Consider the following 25574-nt stretch of genomic DNA (forward strand, 5'->3'; position numbering starts at 1 on the left):
GGCACGGCTCAGAAGCGACGGGAGATGAGGGAGAAGGCGGAGCGTGCACAGAGAGAGAGAGATGGGGGGCACAGAGAGAGAGAGAGAGATGGGGGGCACACTGAGAGAGATGGGGGGTGGGGCACACCGAGCGAGTGAGAGAGAGATGGGGGGCACACTGAGAGAGACATGGGGGGGCACACTGAGAGAGCGAGATGGGGGGGGCACACTGAGAGAGTGAGAGAGAGATGGGGGGCACACTGAGAGAGACATGGGGGGGCACACTGAGAGAGCGAGAGAGAGATGGGGGGGGCACACTGAGAGAGTTAGAGAGAGATGGGGGGCACACTGAGAGAGACATGGGGGGGCACACTGAGAGAGCGAGAGAGAGATGGGGGGGGGGCACACTGAGAGAGTTAGAGAGAGATGGGGGGCACACTGAGAGAGACATGGGGGGGCACACTGAGAGAGCGAGAGAGAGATGGGGGGGGGCACACTGAGAGAGTTAGAGAGAGATGGGGGGCACACTGAGAGAGACATGGGGGGGCACACTGAGAGAGCGAGAGAGAGATGGGGGGGGCACACTGAGAGAGTTAGAGAGAGATGGGGGGCACACTGAGAGAGACATGGGGGGGCACACTGAGAGAGCGAGAGAGAGATGGGGGGGGCACACTGAGAGAGTGAGAGAGAGATGGGGGGCACACTGAGAGAGACATGGGGAGGCACACTGAGAGAGCGAGAGAGAGATGGGGGGGGCACACTGAGAGAGTGAGAGAGAGATGGGGGGCACACTGAGAGAGACATGGGGGGGCACACTGAGAGAGCGAGAGAGAGAGATGGGGGGGGGGCACACTGAGAGAGTGAGAGAGAGATGGGGGGCACACTGAGAGAGACATGGGGGGGCACACTGAGAGAGCGAGAGAGAGATGGGGGGGGGGCACACTGAGAGAGTGAGAGAGAGATGGGGGGCACACTGAGAGAGACATGGGGGGGCACACTGAGAGAGCGAGAGAGAGATGGGGGGGGCACACTGAGAGAGTGAGAGAGAGATGGGGGGCACACTGAGAGAGACATGGGGGGGCACACTGAGAGAGCGAGAGAGAGATGGGGGGGGGCACACTGAGAGAGCGGCATGAACTTCATTCGCTCGCGGTGGCAGAGGGGAGGGAGGTTAATTGGCGGGTTAGGGGGCGGGTTCTGGGGGGGTGGGGGGGCTGGGGTGGTGAGTTAAAGAAAAGGAAAGTTGAGAATCAGAAGTGAAACACGACGGAGATAAAAGTGCATAAATAAATATAATCAACTTCTCACATGCACACATCGATCAGACTCTGTTTCATCCAAATTACGCAGAGAGACACAGACTAACAGAGAGAGTCACAAATTCACAGAGGGAGCCACAGACTCACAGAGAGAGACACAGATTCACACAGAGGGAGCCACAGATTCACAGAGAGAGACACAGACTCACACAGATGTCCACAGACTCACGCAGTTGCAGACGTGGGAGTGCGTTGGAATGAAGTATCGATGGCCAGCACGTCAATCTGTGCTGCATATACCACGAGATCCCCAGAGGTCACCCGTTACAGTCACGTGTTTGAGGGATATCATGTTGTTTTCCCCAGGGGAATGAAGAAGAGCGGTGATCTTTGCGTGCCCGTCCCGTGCGCGTCGACGAGACCGTAAATGCGACGACCGCGAGAATCGAGTGACAAGGCGGCGGCTGCCTGACGGAGCGAGGCACGCGTCACCGAGTCCCATCAGCGAGTGTGGTCGAAATAACCTGCACCGCTTGATGATGAATTATTTCAATCAAAGCCAGGTGTACCTAGCCTGGCACGCTCGTGTGTGTGTTTGTGCGGGGAGCGGTAGTGTAGCGGTCAGCGTGCTGCGCTACGAACCCGGCGACCCGAGTTCGATTCCCGCTCACGGCCACCACCGGTGACGATTATCTGAACCGGTCCTGGGCCTCCTCGCCTAGATCGACTCAGCCTCAAATGAGTACCTGGTGCGGAGTGTTAACATCACCACTCGGGAGACAAAGGCGGCCGGGCGTGGTGCTGGCCACCCACCCCCTCGTGTGCCGTGCCGGCCTTCATAGGTGCTACTCGCGATCAGCACTTGACCCAACAGTCGACTGAGGCTACACGGGGGATCTTTGTCTTCGGTGTATAGGTGCTACTCGCGGACAGCACTTGCCCCAACAGTCTTCTGAGGATCTTTGTTGTTGAACACAGCAAGGACGAGAGGGAAGTCCGTTCAATCTGCTCGAGGCTTTTGCTTTAACCAACGGATCCGTGGGTCAGCGGATAACGTGATCGCTGATCTTCTTTTTTTCATTTTCAGGAAAATGACAAAAAAGTGACCTTTGCATGACCCCAAGCCTCTCTCTCTGCCTTTCTCCGGCCCATCCGCTCCATATGATGGGGATGGGGGGCTGCCACTCTCCCCCCCCCTCTCTCTCTGTCCCCTGTCCATCCGCTCCATATGATGGGGATGGGGAGATAGGGGGGGGAGCTACCACTCCCCCCTCTCCCCCACCCTCTCTCTCTCCTCCAACTCTCACGTCAGCCGTGCATGGGGGTGGGATTAGTAGCAGCAGCAGCTGTAAGGGGCATTACTCATCAGCCACAATTTTTCCATGAAGTGTTTCCGCAAATTAGTTGTACTCCCACCAGTGTTGTCATGTGAATGTGTCCGACCCTAATCTGTCACTTTTGGGAGAGTGGATTGCTGCAGATGTAGATGCCACTGGTTCTTCACGTTCTGCAGATGTAGATGCCACTGGTTCTACACGTTCTGCAGATGTAGATGCCACTGATTCTTCACGTTCCGCAGATGTAGATGCCACTGATTCTTCATGTTCCGCAGATGAAGATGCCACTGGTTCTTCACATTCTGTAGATGTAGATGCCACTGATTCTTCACGTTCCGCAGATGTACATGCCACTGGTTCTTCACATTCTGTAGATGTAGATGCCACTGATTCTTCACGTTCCGCAGATGTACATGCCACTGGTTCTTCACGTTCTGCAGTTGTAGATGCCACTGATTCTTCATGTTCCGCAGATGTAGATGCCACTGGTTCTTCACATTCTGTAGATGTAGATGCCACTGATTCTTCACGTTCCACAGATGTAGATGCCACTGATTCTTCACGTTCCGCAGATGTAGATGCCACTGGTTCTTCACATTCTGCAGATGTAGATGCTACTGGTTCTTCATGTTCTGTAGCTGTAGATGCCACTGGTTCTTCATGTTCTGCAGATGTAGATGCCACTGGTTCTTCACGTTCTGCAGATGTAGATGCCACTGATGCGTCACGTTCTGCAGACGTAGATGCAACTGGTTCTTCATGTTTTGCAGATGTAGATGCCACTGGTTCTTCAACTTCTGTAGATGTAGATGCCACTGGTTCTTCATGTACTGTAGATGTAGATGCCACTGGTTCTTCATGTACTGTAGATGTAGATGCCATCACCTCCATCCATTGCACGGCGGTTGAACTTACACCTCTTGGTCCGAACGGGGCAACTGGACATATGGACAAGAATTGTTCGTATCTCTGAATCTTCGTAAATCGATTGTTCGTAAGTAGAGGAGTCACTGTACTTTGTTTCACATTGTTGATCTTCCACAATAGAGGTTTTTGTTGGGTTAGATCGTGTAAATATAAATTAATAAGGTTTGTCACGTGAACAAAGCGTGTCAATTCGTTACTACTTTAGCACACCCGGTGTGTTGGAGAGTCAACCCAGCAACATTCACTATTTGAGTTCCACGTTTTTCCGGTAATTGCAAGCACCAGCATCAGGTTTTTCGACGCATTTATATTGACGCGATTGAACCCAAAAACACCTCGACAGAAAGTAAAGTGACTGGGGTGGATCAATGAGTGTGGAAGCATCAACCGACTGCTGTCTCGGCCATGGTAATGTGGAATTTCCGCCATGGGACATGAGCTTCACGGCCACGTTAGTTTGAGCTCTGTGGATATTACTGAGAATCTGTACAGCTTTGGAGAAGAAGAAAAATAACAGCCGACGTTTCGGGCATCGGTTCTTCTTCATAGCACAACGTGTGCTGTGACAATACATGTGGTCTGAACAAGGGTCAATGCCTGAAACGTCGCCTGTTATACATCTGCAGTAGCAGATGTAAGGTTTGTGAAGCTCTGTGGTAGAGCAATGCCGCCCTCTGCAGTATCATCCGATGGCTAACCACTGCGCCACCGCTCCTATATACATAAACAAAACTCCCCCCGAGAGCCTTTAACAGGCTATTGACGCAAGTGCTGAAGGCCGACACGGTACACGAAGAGGTACCACGCCCGCCCAGCCGTCTTTGCATCGCCACTGCTGATGCTTTACACATCGCCAGCAGGTACTCATTTGAAGCTGAGCCGACCTAGGGGATACGCGCTAGCCGCTACACTACCGCTCCCCAACGAACACACAAACATACGTACACTTGTGCACCATATGTATGTCACCTACAGCGTAACCTACAACCCCTTTGTCCATTCCACTGCTGGATGAAGGCCTCCCCACACCGCGTGTTGGTCAATAGGGGTTGTTTTGACCATACTTCACCACACTGGTTTGGCGAATGGGAGAGCCCAGGACCGACTCGGATGAGAATATAAGTTGGTTCTCTTCGGATTCATATGGTAGTGCGCTAATCACTGCGCCACCACTCCCGGTAACACTTCAAACGTTAAATAATGAATATGTACATTATCGATTTCCTGTCTCGTGCATTTACAACGTTCATAACTTTTGCAACTGATATGATTTTTTTTATTCGCATAAATAAAATATCGTGTGGTAAAACCCTCCTCCACCCGGCACACCCAAAGAACGAAGCGCCCACCGGGTGAGGCGCTGGAGTCAATTAAAATGTTTTAAGAACGCCGCGGTATTTACCAGGGCGGCCAGTCGGATGCAAGCCCGCTAGTCGCTGACGCCGCCACTGCCGTCAGCCGGTCGCGCGTTCCCGCTCGTCGCCTTGCACGGCTGCTGTGCACGTGGGTGCTGCGTTGTTGAGCTTGGCCATGGACGTGGATCGTGGAAGCGACAGCGTCGCTCTCAACCCCTTGATCACAGTGCCCTGCCTCCCTACAGACCAATTCAGACCCTGCAGGTCACCCCGTGCCCTTATACATCTCGACGTGCATCCTATAAAGTCCCACCACAAGGGAGAAACACAAACAAATAGACACAAACACAGAAACAGAAACAAATAGACACAAACACAGAGACACCAACAAATAGACACAAGCAGGTATACACAAACACAGAGACACAAACATAGAAACACAAACAAATAGACACAAACACAGAGACACAAACAGAAACACAATCAAATAGACACAAACACAGAGACACCAACAAATAGACACAAGCAGGTATACACAAACACAGAGACACAAACACAGAGACACAAACACAGGAACACAAACAAATAGACACACCCATGGAAACACAAACACAGAGACACAAACACAGAAACACAAACAAATAGACACAACCATGGAAACAGAAACACAGAGACACAAACACAAACAAATAGACACAACCATAGAGACACAAACACAGAGACACAAACACAGAAACACAAACAAATAGACACAAACACAGAGACACAAACACAGAGACACAAACACAGAAACACAAACAAATAGACACAACCATGGAAACACAAACACAGAGACACAAACACAGAAACACAAACAAATAGACACACCCATGGAAACACAAACACAGAGACACAAACACAGAAACACAAACAAATAGACACACCCATGGAAACACAAACACAGAGACACAAACACAGAAACACAAACAAATAGACACACCCATGGAAACACAAACACAGAGACACAAACACAGAAACACAAACAAATAGACACAACCATAGAGACACAAACACAGAGACACAAACACAGAGACACAAAACATGTGTGTTGCTCTATCGAAACGGCTGCACGCCGCACGGACCTGAAAACTCAGTTTCCCTGCACAAGAATACGGGGTAAACCGTGTGGGTTGACAGGTAAGGGGCCGTCCATAAATGACGTCACGCACCTAGGGGGGGGGGGTCATACATTTGTGACGATGTGTGACGAAGGGGGGGGGTTGAGAAATGTGACGTCACATCAAAATGCGCAACTTTAAATAAATATATAATTATTATAACAACACTAATTGTTATAACAACACTCCTACAACATCAGAGTGCAGCGCCACATTAAATACGCACTACAATGACAATAGTTTAAAGCGATTTGGAGCATGTTTTATTTTTAAAATGGAAATATGGTTTGGGGGGGGCAGAGCTTTGTGACGTCACATTTGAGGGGGGTCTGACTTTTTGTGACGCCGTGTGACGAAGGGGGTGGGGGGTCAAAAATCGTCCAAAATCGCGTGACGTCATTTATGGACGGCCCCATATCCACAATCGAGGTCTTTGGGGTTAGATCGCCGAACTAATAAATGTGTCGTTAAACCCGCCGCCACCCGACACGGCCAATTAGTAAGTCTCATCACGTCAACAAATACCTTACAACGAGTTTCGCACGAATCGGCGTGTAAATCCACACGCACCCCTAGGTGCGTGACGTCATTTATGGACGGCCCCTAATCGATTGAATTTATGGACCTCGATTATCGATTTAAATCATGCACCTCGATTATCGATTATTGATTTAAGTTATGGATCTCGATAATGGTTTGTCGATTTAAATTAACCCGCCAATTTCACTACTGAGTGACGTCATACCGTCGGCGGCTCTACCCCGCCCCCCCCCCCCCCCGTGGACGACACCACTGTCTAAGTGGGGGTGTTGTTAAAGTGCTAAAGTCAGAAACTTTGCATGCTTTCACATGTCGGGTTGCAACATTACCGCACAATAATTAATATATCTGCAATAGCTTCAAATCTACTTGTTGTAGATTACATTTGATCATGTTTTAATCATTATTAGAGTGTCTTTGTTGACCGTATCACCCCCGCCGCCCTCTGCTGTAATGGTTTGTCCCAGCGGCCTGGTCGCTAAGGATCGAGAAAAGCGACGCGTTCACCTCGGACTTATCATGTTGGGACTTTAAACCGAATTAAACAGTTTTATCCACTAACATTGGCATCGTCTGCAACGTCACGCAAGTACGCTCGTTTGCTTTATAAAACAATAAAACTCCTAAAGGGTAAATTTTGTTTCAAATGCATTCTGCTCGGGTCCGTTGCTTAGCAAGCCTGACAGAGGCCGCAGTCTGGATGTTAACGTCTATAAACTTTAACAAGTGAGGGAAAGGCTTTGGGTGGTAATGTTTAGATTAATTGCTTTGGGCACGAGCGTTAAAAGCCTCGGCGGGTCGAGAGTAAGAACGGAGTGGCAGCCACAAGGAGCGGAATGTCCGTACGGCGTGGGGATGGAGTGAAACAAATCTGTTGCTGTGCATTGCGCGGAGATGGAGCGACTAATTCAATGGATGTGCATTGTGGCATAGACCGTGCATTGTGGAGATGGAGCGAAACAAATATCTTATTGTGCATTGCGCGGAGATGGAGCGACTAATTCAATGGATGTGCATTGTGGTATAGACCGTGCATTGTGGAGATGGAGCGAAACAAATCTCTTCTTGTACTTTGCGCGGAGATGGAGCGACTAATTCAATGTGCATTGTGGTATAGATCGTGCATTGCAGAGATGGAGCGATTAATTCAATTAATGTGCATTGTGGTATAGGACGTGCATTGCAGAGATGGAGTGATCAAATCAGTTAATGTGCATTGTGGCATAGGACGTATATTCCGGAGATGGAGCGATCAAATCAGTTTATGTGCAGGTGCTGGGTGGATTAATTATCGGGAGAGGTGACGGCGGCACCTTGGAGGAGGCCTTCATCCAGCAGCGGATTGACCATGGCTGACGATGACGAATGTTTGTTGGTGTGAAACGAATGTAGTCATGGTGGGAGATATCCAACTAAATTTCAACATAAACCAATTGCTATGATTACGATACACACGTGGAAAATAGTACATGTAAGAATCTATCGTTTATGAAGCGTGTCCTTGTATATGTGCTACAGGTAAAGCCACTATGCCGCTCAATACAGCTGCAAGCGTCGCACAAAAGCGACATTGAAAATTGGGGTTTAAGGAAAGGCGTGAATCCTTTTGGGAGCGAGAAAAAAGACGGTGGGAGGGAATTCCATTGTGGAGCGATGCGATGAAGGTTATGAGTGAGTGAATGGGTGGATACATGAATGAGGGAGTGAATGGGTGGATGAATGGATGAGTGAATGGATGGATAAATGAGTGAGTGAATGAGTGGATTAATTAATGAGTGAATGGATGAATGAGTGAGTGAATGGGTGGATGCATGAATGAGTGAATGGGTGGATTCATGAGTTAGTGAATGGGTTGAATGGGTGGATTAATTAATTAGTGAGTGAATGGGTGGATTAATTAATTAGTGAATGGGTGGATTAATTAATTAGTGAGTGAATGGGTGGGTGAATGAATGAGTGAGTGCGTGGATACGCGAGTGAGTGAGCGATTGAGTTTGTGAGTGGTGGGGCGGATGAGTTGAATGGGTTGTTGATGAGATCAATCAGTCGGGCCGCACTCTTTACACAGAAGAAGGCCCATTGCCTAAACCAGTGGTTCCTAACCTTCACTGCAGCCTTGCACCCCTTTGGTTCTCAATCGTAACAAATAGTATAATGTTAATAAATAGATAGGGTTCGATGAAACAAAGTAATCTTCTTGGTTCTTTCGGTAAAGTCACGTAGAATGGAAATAATAAAATAATAAAAATAAAACATAATAAAATAATTCTCACGACGTTTCGGCCACAATGCAAGCAGCCGTCCTCAGGTGGAGAACAGGTCTGTCATTCATTCAGACTGTCTTCACGACAGACCTGTTCTCCACTTGAGGATGGCTGCTTGCGTTGTGGCCGAAACGTCGTGAGAATTATTTTATTATGTTTTATTTTTATTATTTTATTATTTCCATTCTACGTGACTTTACCGAAAGAACCAAGAAGATGAATCCCTGCAGTCACGAAAGCTTTAAATCGAAAAAAGAAACAAAGTAAGTTGTAATTTACGTGCTCTTGCTTAACTTGCGTTTTCGACGATTTGCCTTCTAAAAAAAATCTGCCCATGTCTCGCCACCCCCAGAAAGGGCATCTCGCACTTCCAGGGGGTGCACGTGCACCCCCCAGGTTAAGAACCACTCGCCTAGAACCTCAACCTGTGCTCATTAAATTGTGTTGAGGTGCCGGGAAAGCAGAAGCTGGACATGAGAACACCTTATACAAGCGTGGTTCCGATACCATCGACGCGTAGTTTTTCTCTTACTCAATTGCTATTACACAGTGGTCGTCCCCAACTGAAGCGACCGCAGGTTGTGAGACATCGCACCTCTCTTCGTGATATCCTTGCGTCACAAGGATCCCGCGGATACCAAATGTCCTCATTACAGCCCTTTCTCTGCTGACGCCGCGTGTGGTGTCTTCATCACACGAACTGGATATACAGTAAAACCTTGGATTTCGAGCATAATTCGTTCCGGAAACGTGTTTGTAATCCAAAGCACTCGTATATCAAAGCACTCGTACATCAGTTGTGATCACGTGACGCTCGGCAGACAAAGCGTGTACACGTACTACTCGTATTGCAAGACCTCGCTCGTTTATCAAAGTAATATTTATTTTAAATTTTTGCTCGTCTTGCAAAACACTCGCAGACCAAGTTACTCGCAATCTTAGGTTTTACTGTACACTGCAGTGATTGTATTAAGGGAAGACTTTTTTTTTTATAATGTGAATTGCGAATTGGATATAACGCAGATTAATACGTAGGCTTCCACGACCAATATCATCCATAATACAGGTTTTTTTTGGGTTAGATCGCGTAAATATATAAATGTGTCTTTAAACCCGCCACTTCCCAACACAGCCAATGGTAAGGTTTGTCACATGAACTGAATCGTGCCACATCATGACGAGTGAAGCTGGTTGTAATTACTGGCGAAACGTTGTACTCAGATTGTGAATGTTGTGGCTTTGCTCTCCAACACACCGGTGTGCTGTACCAGTAACGAATTGGTACGTTCTGTTTACGTGACAAACCTTACTAATTGGCTGTGTTGGGTGGTGGCGGGCTTAACGACACATTTATATATTTACGCGATCTAACCAAAAGAACCCTGTATTATGGATATAACACGATCAAGTGATCGGAGCTGGGTCGCGCACGAGGTAGGAACGAGCAGTCGTACGGCTGCTGCGGCGTAGCGTCACCGCACGAGGCGGGATGCTGCTGGATGCTTCTACACGCTACCCACACGCCTTGCGTACGCGTCTCGTGTGTTATCGCGTGCTGTGCTTTACCCCCTACATTACATACTATTTATTATGACGCGATTTTTCCATAACGCGGTGTATCTTCAGCAACGCAACTCGTACTGAATTATAGTAGAACAGACTGTGTTATGAGTGCATTGTAATTGCTGCTGCTGCTGTTGTCGTGTACAGGATGCTGGCGGGAGCTCTCCTCGTTGCTTTGGGGTTGCTGGCAGCGTCGGCCTCCAAGCAGGAGAAGGTGCTGAGCCAAGAGCACTACGTGGAGGGGGAACACAACCCAGACTATGACAGGGAGGCGCTGTTTGGAGGAGAGGTGCGTAGTGTTGTGTGTGCGTGTGTCTTTGTGGGTAGTGGTGGTGCAGTGGTTAGCGCGCCACGCTCCAAACCCGGCCACCCAAGTTCGATTTCTTGCTCTTAACCGGTCCCGGCCCTGGGCCTAGCCTAAGTTCACTCAGCCTTAAAATGAGTACCTGGTGCGATGTGTTAACATCGCCACTGGGGAGACAAAGGCGACAGGGTGTAGTGCTGGCCACCCACCCTCATCGTATACCGTGCCGGCCTTCATAGGTGCTCGCTATGAAGGCCGGCACGATTAATGATCTACCACTTCCTGATTCACTCCAGTTACTGGCTCACTGCTCCTTTTGACTTCGTTGATTCCTCCACCCGTGTTGAGCACTCGGTCCACCAGACTGACTTTCACCTCATCCTGCACTCTGTTCAACCACCATCACTGCAGGTCACAACGACAACTGATTCACTCACTCACCCACCCATCCATTCACTCATTCATGCACTCATTCACCGACCTACTCACCCACCCATTCACACACTCACCCAGTCACTTAACCACCCACTCGCCCACTAATTCACCCACTCACTCACCCACCCACTCATTCACCCACCCATTAACACACTCACTTACCCACTCATTGACTCACCCATTCACACATTAATCCAGTCACTCATCCACTCATTCACCCACCCATTCACGCACTCACCCAGTCACTTACCCACCCACTTGCCCACTAATTCAACCACACATTCACCCACTCATTCACCCACTCATTGACACACCCATTCGTACACTCACTCAGTCACTCACCCACCCACTCACCCACTCATTCACCCACTCATTGACACATCCATTCGCCCACTCACCCAGTCACTCACCCACCCACTCACCACACTGCTGCAGGTCACCTCCTTTCTCTTGCTGCTTCTTCCCCCGCTTTGCTTCGCTTTGGAATGTCCTCGCATTGTCTCTTCATCCCAGTCCCCTTATAATTTTCCGTTATTCAAGAAACATGTCGACTCATAATCTTTTGGGTTAGATCGCATAAATATTAATGTGTCATTAAACCTCCCACCACCCGACACAGCAAATTGGTAAGGTTTGTCACGTAAACAAAACGTGCCAATTCGTTACTGGTACAGCACGCCGGTGTGTTGGAGAGTAAACCCACAACATTTACCATTCAAGTACCTCACTAATTGGCTGTGTCAGGTGGTGGCGGGTTTAACGACGCATTTCTATTTACGCGCTCTAACCCCAAAAACCTCTATTATGGATAATATTGGTCGTGAAAGCCTACGTGTTAAATCTTGATTTGAAGCTTTCGTGACTGCAGGAATCCATACGAACATGTCGACTCTAATCTCTTACAACTCTCGACGGTGCTGTTTGTTGCTGACCCATCTTCGGTCCTTTTGGGCCTGTGTTAAACAGACACTTAACTCAAGGCATCTGTCTCCTTGGTGAGCTTATTTTGTTATAAGTGGGGTTAAAGTCTCGGGGGCCAGAGTACAGAACAATATTGCACAATTACCGACAGTGGCATGAGTCCGTTTCAAGATAAGATTTGTCATCCCTCCGAGTCAATGAGAGAGTCTACATGGTAAAGTAGCGTTAGGAGAGAATTCAGAGGTGGTCAGAACCGATGTCAATTGTCACAGTCAAGGAAGAGTCCACCTATAATATATAATGATAAAAAACAATTAGCAATAACATTAACAATGAATATAATGAACATTAACAACAATTATATCTACCTCAGCCACCGACTGGCTGAAGCCCACGGAGCAAGTTACGTCATGCCAACCATGTTGTGCGGTTGACTTCATCGCGGCCATCTTATGTGGGGTGCTGTTATGTCGGCCATGTTGACTGGGGGCCGTCTTCCTGGCAGCTGATTGGTTGGTGCAGTGTGGGTGACGATGCAATGCCTAGCAACCCCTGGCACGCCCGCAGCGTTGCCATCTCGCTCGGATACCCGAGTTTCTGTTCAATCTTGCCCCATTCTTCTCTTACGACGATTCAAGTCTTGCCTGCCGGACTTGTGTCAAATCTTAGGAGCATTTGTTAGCTTGTTGTCCCCCCCCCCCCGCACCTCCGATTAGCACGGCTGGCTACGTACGGGTGCGAAAGGAGTTGAGCGTACGTACGTACATTTAATGTATTCAGGCCCCCGGATGTCGGCAGTGCCAGTGCTCTGGTGCGTCCGTAATGAACGCTCCCCTGGGTCGCGACGACGCCGTCACCTCGTTTTTCTCGTCATCTTCAACGACCCCCCCCCCCCTGCAAGGAGTCGCTGGAGGAGTTTTCGAAGCTGAACCCCGAGGAGGCGGCGAGGAGGCTGCAGGCGCTCGTGTCCAAGATCGACGCCAACGGCGACGGGTTCCTTTCCAAAGGTCGGCGACGCTTCTCGCTTCGTATCCTTCCGCTCGTGTGCAAGCACCTCCGTTTCTGTCCCTCGTTGCCGGAGACAGTAAGACCGTGATCGGCGTTTAGTCCTCGGCACAATACTTCACCTATAGCCCCTTTGTCATTCCACTGCTGGATGAAGGCCTCCCCACACTAAACAGTTTAATTTTTTTATTTTAACAGGTAAGGCCCCAATGAGCTGTGTAGCTCTTTTTTCAGAAGCGACCTGGCTGCCACAAATGACATCTCAACGAAGTGGCTTATCATCGCGTCGAAACTTATGGCATGATTCTAAATGTGGAGGGAAAAACCTGGAGGACCCGGAGAAAAATCCACGGGGAGAACACACAAACTCCAAATATACAGCAGGCGTCAGGGTCGGGGTTAAACGCACGACCTCTTGTATACCAGGTGAAGTAGTTAATATCTCCTAGCCACTGATGATGATGATGCGAGAGAGACACGAAAACTCCAAATATACAGCAGGCGTCAGCGTCGGGGTTAAACCAACGACCTCTTGAATACCAGGCGAGATCGCTAACATCTCCTAGCCACTGCGGCGTCACAGTTAGCTCTGTCGTATGTGCTTCTGCGGGGTCGTTCACTTCTCACGCAGCCATGTGGCTCGTGAATCACGCACACGATCATGTGACATGAAAAAGCGCCATTGCCTACAAACGTCACATTTGTTTTCTTTAAAGGCCTCAGCGTTATTGGTGAACGTGTTTCCGAGTATTTCCCTTTTAATCTTTGCATCGTAGAAGATCGAGAGAGGAGTGTGTGGTGGGGGTGGTTAAAATGGCCCAGCAGGTAGCAAAGCTTCGCTGTTCAAATCCAGCAGGCTGACCTGGTTCGCACTGCGGTGTGCACGAACCATAAAATACTTCGCGCCGTCTGCCTGCTTTGCAGTGGACGTCAAAAAATCCCGTGACGTTTTTAGAAAATGGGCTTGCCATTGTGTGCAAGCGTCGCGCTCCAAAATTCGGGGAACTCTTGCAGACGGGCGTCTGTGAAACACAGCGGCACCGTCCCACGCGAGAGCTGTGCCCCGCAAGAAATCGATGGCGCCAGCACCGCATGTACTCGTGATTGAGTGAGTTGCTGAGCGAGTGGGTGAGTGGGGCGATTGGGGCGACTGAGTGAGTGAGCGAAGGAACGAGCCGGTGAGAGGGTGAGAGTGGTTGGGTTGCTGCAGGGACTCGGCAGCCTGCAACTCCGGATCCGCGTGCGGCTCATGACGGACTGCCGCGTGACGTCATTTATTAAGGGCCCACCGACTCGTATTCATCGCGTGCATTGCGGCTCTTGAAATATTTTGTTTCTTACCGAATTGAAAACAAATGGCTCGTCCTGTTATTTTGGTTGCCAACCCCTGGGTTAGTGTGTCGATGAATGAATGATTATGGTGAGTGAGTGGATGGGTGGATGAGTGAATGAGTGAGTGGGTGGGTGAGCGAATGAATAAGTGAGAGGCTAAGTGGTTGGGTTAGTGGGTGGATGAATGAGCAATGATGGTAAGTGAGTGAGTGGATGATCCAGGCAGGTTGTGAGTGGATGAGTGAGTCGGTGAGCACTTGGGCGAGTGGGTGGATGAACGAGTGATGGTGGTGAGCGAGTGAGTGGACGAGTGGTCGAGTGAGTGGATGAGTGAACGAGTGAGTGAATCGTCCAGGTTGGGTTGCGCCTTCCTTCACGACTTATCGCCGCGCACTGTCACAACGTCAGCGGCCCGCTGACGGCGGGAGAGCGCCGGCGTCGAGCGTTGCCACTTTGGCACTCAAAGCCCCCCACCCCCCCACCCCCAACCAGACGAGCTGAGCCGGTGGACGATGCAGTCATTCCGGCGCTACGCCACCGAGGAGACGCGCGAGCGCTTCCCGGAGGTGGACCGCGACGGCGACGGTGCCGTCTCGTGGGACGAGTACCGCCAGCACGAGTACGAGAACCTGCCGGGGGGGGCCGACGAGGCGGCGGCAGCAGGAGGAGGGGGAGATGGCGGCGCCTACGACGACGAGGAGCGGAGCTCACTGCAGTCGGTACGCAGAGAGCGCGCGGCCCGCCGTGGGACTCGGCTGAACTTCCCCGTCGCGTCCCGTCACCGACTCACTCACCGACTCGCTCACCGACTCGCTCACCGACTCCCTCACCGAATCGCTCACCGACTCGTTCACCGACTCGCTCACCGAATCGCTCGTCAAATCACTCGTCTAATCACTCGTCTAATCGTTCACCGAATCAGTCACTGAATCGCTCGTCTAATTGCTCACCGAATTGCTCGTCAAATCCCTCACCGAATCGCTTGTCGAATGGCTAACTGAATCGGTCATAGAATCACTGATCGAATGGCTAACTGAATCGCTCATCAAATCGCTTCTCACCGATTCGTTCAACGACTCGCTCATCACCGACTCGCTCGATGCTTCACTCACCCACTCACTCGCTGACTCGCCGAACCGCCCGCCGATTCACTCGCCACCGACTCACCGTTTTACTCGACCATTTCTCAGTAGCTCCCTCCGCATCTGTCACCCTCGCCACTTCTCTCTCTCTCTCACCGCCTCCCTCGGCCGCCTCCGTCACTGCATCAGTTGCCACTTCCCTCGCCGTCTCTCGTGCCTCCTCCCACCGTCATCGTCTTCCTCAGCTGCCATCTCCCTCACCCCTTCAGAATCAGGAGAGTGCATTTATACCGCAGGAGGAGGAGGAGGACCCCCGGAGGCACGCGGGTCAGAACGTTACACCGAGAAACAATGAAAAAACACGATAGGAGTGCAAAGTATAGGAAGGGTAAACTAATCACTTTAAAAAGTATAAAAATATACCTTAGCTATTTTTATCTGACCTGGTAAAGCCCACTGAGGTTATTAACTTGTTTTTCAGAAGCGACCTGGCCACAAATGATAGCTCAACAAAGTGGCTTATCATGTGGACATTTATAGCAGCGAAATAATCTCAGTGCAGTTTTATTGTAAATGTGCAAGGACGACCCGGAGTAAAAATCCACACGACCGTGGGGAGAGAGAGAGAGACACACACAAACTCCAATATACAGCAGCAGGCGTCAGGGTCGGGATCGAACCCACAACCTCATTGCCTTACTGACGTCATCATTCATGATCGTCTGCGTCACCACCTTCCTCACTGCTCCGCTCACCTCACCCCTCACCCGTGGGTCTCGCACGCTTTGTCTTCGTTGGCACAGGAGCTCGTTTCGCGAGGGACAAGAGGAACTTCTCGCACCGTTTGCCGTCGGTGATCTCGGCCGCTTCCTCAATTCCTCGGGCGGTGACGTGGCGCAGCGGTTAGCTCGCTAAGCCGCTTGCCGCAGAAACGTTGCGGTTCTAAATCCGGCAGGCCGCCCCGGTTATTAACCCTTTCCCGCTTGCGATGTCGCCTGCAAGTTGCAGGGGGGGTGGGTTTCCTGTTCACTGCTGAATCTAAAAATTGTATTTATAGAGGCGTAGTATCTTCTTGGTTCTGTCGGTAAAGTCACGTAAAATGGAAATAATAAAATAATAAAAATAAAACATAATAAAATAATTCTCACGACGTTTCGGCCACAACGCAAGCAGCCGTCGAAATTTAGAGGTGTAGTAGCGCCGTCGTTTTTAAAGACATTGTACTGCGAACTCACCGCAGAGAACCGTAGCGGACGCGACCGCCGCACCCTACGATGGCTGGCGCAACAACTGTGCCACACGCCCCTCTTGCGTGCCCTTTACTTCCGATTCCGTTCCGATGACGTAACACGCGCACGTACACGTACGTCATCGTCACGGGAACGGGTTATCCATAACAACTACGCGCCGACCGCTTCACAGCAAACGTTACAGATCATCGCCCGGTGTACTTCGCAAACCAGTTGGCCGTTGTGTTTCTGGTGTCACGGCCGAAATTTTCACAAATTGGAAAAATGACACTGCAATTACACACACACACGCACGGTGGCAATCATAGCCCCCGCCTACTGGTCGAATAATGCCGATGTGCAGGCCACGTGCCGCTGAATCACCTTGTGCCACACAGGGAACAGCTGCCACCGGGGCTGCCCTCTTTCAAATGCGTTGAGATGAGGCGCAAGTCACTCATCGCATGCAGTGCGCTTTTTGAGACGCCACGTCATAAATGAGGGTGGCTCTTATCAACAACAACAACTAACTGTCGTCGTTGTCGTCGTTATTACGATCGGCGGTGCTGTCCGATGATCGCGTCGTTCGCCCGCAGCTCTACGCCAGGGAGAAGAAGAAGTTTGGGAAGGCCGACTCGGACGGCGTCCAGGGTCTCAATATCACCGAGTTCCTCGCCTTCGAGCACCCCGAGGAGTTTGACTACATGCAGGTGACCGTGCCGGGCTCTTGGTGGTCGCTTACTAAAACTCAACAACGGTGTGCCTTACCAGGTAAGGCCCCACTGAGCTGTGTAGTTCGTTTTTTCAGAAGCGACCTGGACATCACAAATGGTAGCAGCTCAACCAAGTGGCCCATCATCATCATCATAGCAGCAGCCAATCAACTCGAAACGCGTGATGTTGATTCTAAATGTGGAGGGGACATTCTTTATTCTTTGCTACTGCCGTGATGGCACGCTGCTACGTTACGCCGCTACGTTACGCCGCTACGTTACGCCGCTGTGATAGAGCCGCGCGTGGGTGCGTTAAAAGAGCGTGCGGCTCGGGAGAGACGCCCGCCGCTGGCACAGACCTACGCGGTGGCGGCAGTGTGGCCCTGCCGTCCTTTTGGTTTGTAAAAAAAAGCACCGAACAAATTCCCCACTAGGTGGTGCGTGCGGCCGCTCCTGAGCGTTGAGTTCTGTTCGATTTGTTGCGCTGGTGATGGTCGCGTGCATCCAAGTTGCCCGGCTGTTTTACGCGGGAGTTGGCGCGATGCTGCGTGAGCAGCAGCAGCAACAACAAAAACATAAACATGGGATTCGTGACAAGGTCGCGTTCATTACGCACAAAGTGCTTGCAAATGAACCACAATACCTCGCTGATCTCGTCAAGGAGCATAAACCATCATCACGTGAACTCCGCTCATCCTCGTAGCAGCGGCTTCTGGCTGGCCATCGAACAAAGACGGTCACTGCATGGCGCGGCACTTTCAGATGCCCTTCTGCGGCCGTCTGGAATGCTCTTCCTCCCGATATTAGGAAGCCACTGGAAATATGCACTTTTAAATCTAGATTAAAAACTCATTTTATTAGAACTGCTTTTCGTGTTTAGTTTGTTGTCCTTCCCCCGCACCTCCGATTAGCACGGTTGGTGACGTACGGTGTGAAAGAAGTTCTCAACATTAAGTATCTACAACATTGCAGAGAACGAATACACGGCCATTGAGGAATATCACACAGCTAACGAATTAGGTATTTAACGGTCATAAACGAAACGCTCAAATCTACAAACCACTGCAAACAAAGTGGGAGAGCAAGAGGCACTAGATTATCGTTAGGCGCATGTGCAGGTAAGCTCCTACAACAAGTGTCAAGGTAAGGCCCCGCTGAGCTGTGTAGCTGTTTTTCACAAGCGACCTGGCTATCACAAACGATAGCTCAACCAAGTGGCTTACCATCATCACGTGGGAATTTCTAGAGATGTTGGTGGGTGACGTGGGTGAGAGACGTTGGTGGGTGATGTGGGTGGGAGACACGAGTGAGCGGCGATGTTGACGGCCCCTGTCGCTGCGTGTGAGCAGGACTCGGTGCTGGAGGAGGCTCTGCTGGAGCACGACAAGGATGGCGACGGCTTCGTGGACCTTGCCGAATTCCTCGGAGACTACCACCGGGACCCGAGTACGCCACACGCACGCACAAAGACAAAGATCCCCTGTATAGCCTTAACGGACTGTTGGGCAAGGGCTGTTAGCACAGCACCTACGAAAGACCGGCACGACACACGAGGGGGTGGGTGGCCAGCACCACGCCCGGCCGCCTTTGTCTCCCTAGTGGCGATGTTTAAACACCGCACCCAGGTACTCATTTGAGGCCGAGTCCACCTAGGGGAGGCCCAGGGCCGTTCAGATAATCGTCACCGGTGTTGGCCGTGAGCGGGAATTCTAACTCGGGTCGCCGGGTTTCGTAGCGCAGCGTCGCGCTAACCGCTGGGCCACCACTGCGCACGCACACAGGCAGGTGCCGAGCGGCAGGTGTTGTCATGTTCACGCGATGCCATCATGGCCCCAACCGTTGATACCACGACCTCCACCACCACCACCACTACCGCCGTCCCTCGCTACCAAAGAGTTTTACCTTCCACCAGATCCCGCAGCTGCTGCTGCAAAGTCAACACACGACCCCCGACGGTCTCATCCACAACCTGCTTTTAAGACTCACAGTGAAACCACTGGACTCGCAGCGAGACCCACAGACTCACTGTGAGACCCAAAGACTCACAGTGAGACCCACAGACTCACTGTGAGACCCACAGACTCACTGTGAGACCCACAGACTCACAGTGAGACCCACAGACTCACAGTGAGACCCACAGACTCACAGTAAGACCCACAGACTCACAGTGAGACCCACAGACTCACTGTGAGACCCACAGACTCACAGTGAGACCCACAGACTCACTGTGAGACCCACAGACTCACTGTGAGACCCACAGACTCACAGTGAGACCCACAGACTCACAGTGAGACCCACAGACTCACAGTAAGACCCACAGACTCACAGTGAGACCCACAGACTCACAGTGAGATCCACAGACTCACAGTGAGACCCACAGACTCACAGTGAGACCCACAGACTCACAGAGAGACCCATAGACTCACAGTGAGACCCACAGACTCACAGAGAGACCCACAGACTCACTGTGAGACCCACAGACTCACATCGAGACCCACAGACTCACAGAGAGACCCACAGACTCACTGTGAGACCCACAGACTCACAGTGAGACCCACAGACTCACAGTGAGACCCACAGACTCACAGTGAGACCCACAGACTCACAGACTCAGAATGAGACCCACAGACTCACAGTTTATGGTCCCCGGACCTGCAGTGGTCTGCGTGGGCTGTGATGCCAACGCAGCTTGACCCGGACAATAATGACGACGTTCTCATACCTTTTGTTATGAGCATTACTCTGGATACTTAATTGCAAAATTAGGTTAGCCAAAACTACCCTTATTAAACTACCCTAAAATCTAAATGCCCCCACACCTAAAAAAAACCCTAGAGCTGCGTTTAAAGAAAAATGTGTTTTTATGTTCCGTTTGTATGAATCATTTAGTATTTCTGGTATTTAGAGAGAGAAGTGATTGATTGCGTTGTGTCACCAGGGTTGAGCGTGGGGCTAGGTGCTCCGTGGGGCGTAAACGAGTTTGAGAAACGCTGCCCTGACAGTATCACACCATTTGGCCCTTGGTCTTCTCTTCCCTCTTGGCCGCGGGGTTCGTTGAGACCCCTCCACTGCCTGTCCCCGCGCCTCCGAAAAGGACGGTTGGCTACGTACGGTGCGAAAGAAGTTCACCGTACGTACGTCCCGGCAATCGGCCATCGTTTGCCCCAGCGAGCGCGTCCGCAACAGGTGGAGAGAAGATGCAAACCACTCGCAGAAAAGTGCAGGCGTGGGGAATCGAACCGATGAGCTCGCTGCGAGGCACGAGTGTCACCGCCGCCGCCACCCTGCCGCCGTTTTAACCGCAATCGTCCGGCACCCGGATTGGAACCCAGACTCTCGGCTGCGGCTGTGACTTAAACTCTGCACCTCCCATGCCGCTTTTCCCCCCTCACCCCCCCTCTCCCCACCTCCTCTCTTTCTGGGCCGCCGACCGCGCTCGCAGCGGCAGAGAGCGACCCCGAGTGGGTGATCACCGAGACGGACAAATTCACCAGCGAGTTCGACATCGACCACGACGGGAGGCTCAACCCGAGCGAGCTGCTCTCCTGGCTCATGCCCAACAACCTGGAGGTGGCCGAGGACGAGGTGAGAGTGGGAGGGGGGGCCGTGCCCGCGATGACAGCTTCCTCTCAGAGGGCCGCGCGCACGCTCGCTCAGCGACACGCACGCTCGCTCAGCGACACGCACGCTCGCTCAGCGACACGCACACCCTCAGCGACGCAACGCGCATTCTCAGTGACACGCTCGCTCAGCGACACGCACGCTCGCTCAGCGACACGCACGCTCGCTCAGCGACACGCACACCCTCAGCGACGCAACGCGCATTCTCAGTGACACGCTCGCTCAGCGACACGCGCATTCTCAGTGACACGCTCGCTCAGCGACACGCACACGCTCGGTGACAGATCGGAAGGGTTTTCGCCGTAACTCGGCAACGCGTTTTGGCGACGGGAGGGGGGCGCTGAGAGGTCGGCGGGGCGTGGCGTCTCGCCCCCAGACGGAGCACCTCCTGGAGCACATGGACACGGACGGCGACGGGCAGCTGTCGCACGACGAGGTGGTGCAGAACAAGGAGCTCTTCCTCACCAGCGAGGTCACGGACTACGGGCGGCAGCTCGGGGAGCAGTACGCTCACCACGAGGAGCTGTGACCGTGCGCGCATCGTCGCCACCGCCCGCCCGCCCGCCGTCACACCGCCCCTCCGCCCGCCCGTCCGCCCGTCCGAGACTCCGGTCCCATGTGTCAACCGTCCGCAGGTTGAACAGAGAGAAGCATTTGATTTTGTTTAACCGACTCTAGGTAAGGCACACGGATGCCGTCTACTCGCTTTCAGGAGGGGTTCCTGCATTTAGATATTTGGCCAACACCAATGGTAATGTCGTGTGTATTTTTAGCTGAGGGAGGCGAAATCGGTGAACCCGGCTAGCAACCCGTGTAGAAGAGGGGGAGAGCGTACAAACCCCTAAGACAAAAGATGTCCCCGTTATAGCCTTCACAGACTGTCGGGGCAAGTGCTGTTAGCGAGCACCTATGAAGGCCAACACAGCACATGATAGGGTGTTTGGCCAACACCACGCCCGGCCGCCTTTGTATCCCCAGTAGCAATGTTTACACACCGCGCCAGGTACTCATTTAAGACCGAACCCCCCAAGGAGAAGTTGAGGATCAGTTCAGATATTTGTAAATGTGATTGATTGTGAGCGGGAATCAGACTCGGGTCGCTGGGTTCGTTGCGCAGTGCGCTAACCACTACACTACTGCTCCACACACTCAGCGCTCACACTGTAGTACAGGGGTAGAACATACAAACTCCACTCACTCACTCTGTAGAACTGGGAGAGATCATACAAACTCCACTCACTCTGACTGTAGAACTGGGAGAGATCATACAAACTCCACTCACTCACTCCACACTATAGAACAGGGGGAGATCATACAAACTCCACTCCACACTCTGTAGAACAGGGGGAGATCATACAAACTCCACTCCACACTCACTCTGTAGAACAGGGGGAGATCAAACAAACTCCACTCACTCTCATTCTGTAGAACAGGGGGAGATCATACAAACTCCACTCACTCTCACTCTGTAGAACAGGGGGAGATCATACAAACTCCACTCAATCACTCTGTAGGACAGGGGGAGATCATACAAACTCCACTCACTCACTCCACACTCTGTAGAACAGGGGGAGAAAATACAAACTCCACTCACTCTGTAGGACAGGGGGAGATCATACAAACTCCACTCACTCTGTAGAACAGGGGGAGAACATACAAACTCCACTCACTCTGTAGGACAGGGGGAGATCATACAAACTCCACTCACTCTGTAGAACAGGGGGAGAACATACAAACTCCACTCAATCACTTTGTAGGACAGGGGGAGATCATACAAACTCCACTCACTCTGTAGAATAGGGAGAGACCATACAAACTCCACTCACTCTGTAGAACAGGGGGATATCATACAAACTACACTCACTCTGCAGAACAGGGGGAGATCATACAAACTCAACTCACTCTGTATAACAGGGGGATATCATACAAAATACACTCACTCTGTAGAACAGGGGGATATCATACAAACTACACTCACTCTGTAGAACAGGGGGAGATCATACACACTCCACTCTCAATCACTCTGTAGAACAGGGGGGGAACACATAAACAACAAGCGGAAAGGCTCCCGAGTCAGGAATCGAGCCCAGACCCTGCGTGCTGTGAGGCGCGAGTGTCACCCCAGCGTCACCCTGCCACCCCTAGACGTTACGTCACAAAGAAGCGTGAGAGTGGTCGGGTTGGGTGTACATCTGTAGATTCTGAAAGTGGTGAACATCACGTGAGAGGGAGCCGCTGCTCACATGAGCATCGAGGCATTGGGTGCTCATTTGCCCGCTCACAGCCCCGAACCGTTGGGGTGGAACTTCCACATTCCTCTCGCGGCAGGGGGACGAGTACTCTCCCGTCAGCCAAGCACTTGTTCAAATTCCGCGCAAAAGTGGTGCTCATTTAGACCCCCGACGGGTTGTGGGGGGGGGTGGTGCGCTGATGGGCCAAGTCAAAAGCTGAGACAGTCGGTGGTGCGTACCCACGTGCAGCAAGTCCTCTGCCCGCACGACAAGTATCAACAACCCTGGCGACGTATTGCTGGGCCGTGGGGGCAGCCCGCTGTGTGTAACCAATTCCATGCAGGACACCAGAGCTCTGTGTTAATTTTGTTGTTGTTGGTTGGAACGGTCCATTTCTGTCTGGGAGGGGTGTTTCTTGACACAGACCACTGCCATGCCCCACCCCTGCCCCACCGCCGAGCGTGCCGTTGCGTGTTGTCCTTGGGGGCACTCGGAGAGAGAAGGAGAGAGAGAGACCCCCTTCCGTCGTTTCCGAGCGAGCGTACTCGGAGCGCGCGCGCGATTCTCTCGGCCCTTCCGAGACCACCGACTCCCGACAATGAAAGGGTCGAACGTCGCTGCCCGCCCTCCCCCGGTTGAGCTCGGGGCCCAGGACGAGGCTGAGCGCGGTAGTAACCTCGCGCCGTGGCCGTGGGTCTCACTGGCACGCGCGATAGGCCGCGACGGGAGTCGAACCCTCCCTTGCCGTGTTGTGCGCGTGGGAGCGAGCGGCGCTGCGGGTACAATACAAGCAGGCCGCGACGGAATCGCCGACCTGCTGATGTTGTCCAATCGAATTCAGCGGATGCTGATGACGAAGTGGATGCAGTCTCGCCTCACAGGAGCGCCAGAGGAAAACCATCCGACTTTCCAGGATTTTGTGGGTGGGTGTTGACATGTTGAGAGCACAGTGAGTGTGGTGTTAGGGTGATGAACGCCATAATATTCAAGGGCAACTTCATAGCAACTGTCGCTGGCAGTTGTCACTATGACAAAGAGGTTCGATCTATAAACGTGGATTACACGGAATCAGAATATTTATCCTGGAGGAATCCGATGAGCTATGCAGCTCTTTTTCACAGCAGCTTGTGCGTAGGAGGCCATTTTGCTCCTCCTACCCTCAAACGCTGCCTGCCTGTGGTGTGGCGCTTTTAGGCAGAGCTCCCCTCGAGAGAGTGTCAACGGAGGATCAATAAATAATCCTCGTTTAAAAATAACAATAGAAATAAAAAATAAACTAAATAAATGTTTTTTATTGAATAAATAGCAACAGGTGCCTCCACATGGCTCACACAAGAAACAAGTTATAATTAATCTCAAATAGTTTGAGATTCTTAAACTTAGATTAACAAAATAAGCAAGCAATAATCAAGATAATAAAGTAAAAAAACTAAACTATTATAACATGCTTTAATTAAGGAGATGCGTTACGACGACCCCATCGTAAGTCAAAAATATCGTGAGTCGAAGATGGCCTAGCTTACCCAGGAGTCTTAAAGAATGGTGATAAATGTAGCAAAACAGAGCAATTTACAGTACCGTACTGTATAAACTATATACTGTATGTATGTATTAATAACAATACTGTATTGCACAGTAAAATGTAAAGTAAAAAAGGTAAATTCTTAGCCTACCTATATGAACTGCAATTTAATAGAAAGTTTTTTCAGGAAACAATCCTATCTGCATCACACAAGGCGGGAGATGCGTACATCCCGGCAGCGTCCCAACGTACAGCATCGTACCTCGTACGCTGCTGCGTTTGCCTGCCGCGCGAAACGTAAAATATTTTACAATTTTGTCGTATCGCCATCGTAAGATCGAAATATCGTAAGTCGGACCATCGTAACTCGGGGGACTACCTGTATTCTGATTTCCACAGTTGTATTTTACGAGAGAGAGATGGCGAGGGTGGAGATGCGAACAGCGATCCAGCAGTAGTTGCCGTGCGGTACGGAGTTGAACTGGCACTCGCGTGCAGTCTGTGCAGCTAACAGACCGCAAGGCGTTCTCCTCCTCCTCCTGCTCGAAGACACCGGTGAAACTGTAAAGGAGAGCCGACACAAGATTGCAGGGGGGTTCGTCTTTTAATCCTTTCCTCTTCTCCACACCTGTCCCCAGCCGTCCCAATCTCGTTCCCGCCAAAAGCCCCCTCTTCCCGCCGGTTCTCCCCTCATATCTCCGCGATTACCCCTCCCACTAACCCTCCTATTGGTGGGAATCCTTCCCGACACCCCTACATCCGCCCCCCCCCCCGGAGAAAAAAAAACGTCCTCGGTTC

The 25574-nt window shown here is 51.3% G+C and overlaps 1 protein-coding gene and 1 long non-coding RNA gene across 2 annotated transcripts; one reads left to right on the top strand and one right to left on the bottom strand.

Annotated features, from left to right (window-relative positions):
- The first annotated feature begins 6997 nt into the window (after positions 1-6997).
- LOC144734746 (reticulocalbin-2-like) lies at positions 6998-24895 on the top strand. Its single transcript, XM_078617101.1, has 8 exons — positions 6998-7143; positions 10529-10670; positions 12943-13048; positions 14871-15097; positions 17286-17399; positions 18752-18848; positions 20845-20987; positions 21400-24895. The coding sequence occupies exons 2-8, from the start codon at positions 10530-10532 to the stop codon at positions 21550-21552; spliced, it is 981 nt and encodes a 326-aa protein (XP_078473227.1). The 5' UTR covers positions 6998-7143; position 10529; the 3' UTR covers positions 21553-24895.
- Positions 12363-16618, bottom strand: LOC144734747 (uncharacterized). The gene is made up of 2 exons (XR_013588542.1): positions 15546-16618; positions 12363-13103 (listed from the first exon to the last, which is right to left on the bottom strand). It is a non-coding gene; the product is annotated as an uncharacterized LOC144734747 (long non-coding RNA).
- Positions 24896-25574: the final 679 nt, after the last annotated feature.

Source organism: Lampetra planeri, chromosome 53 (genome assembly GCF_965212315.1).
Source record: "Lampetra planeri chromosome 53, kcLamPlan1.2.h2, whole genome shotgun sequence".
Taxonomy (NCBI): domain Eukaryota; kingdom Metazoa; phylum Chordata; class Hyperoartia; order Petromyzontiformes; family Petromyzontidae; genus Lampetra; species Lampetra planeri.

Excerpts from the sequence above, each read along its gene's own strand:
- LOC144734746 (XM_078617101.1), top strand. The coding sequence starts at position 10,530 with ATGCTGGCGGGAGCTCTCCTCGTTGCTTTGGGGTTGCTGGCAGCGTCG. Across the intron at positions 10,671-12,942 it reads AGGCGCTGTTTGGAGGAGAG|GAGTCGCTGGAGGAGTTTTC; the intron begins GTGCGTAGTGTT and ends CCCCCCTGCAAG. Across the intron at positions 17,400-18,751 it reads AGGAGTTTGACTACATGCAG|GACTCGGTGCTGGAGGAGGC; the intron begins GTGACCGTGCCG and ends GCGTGTGAGCAG.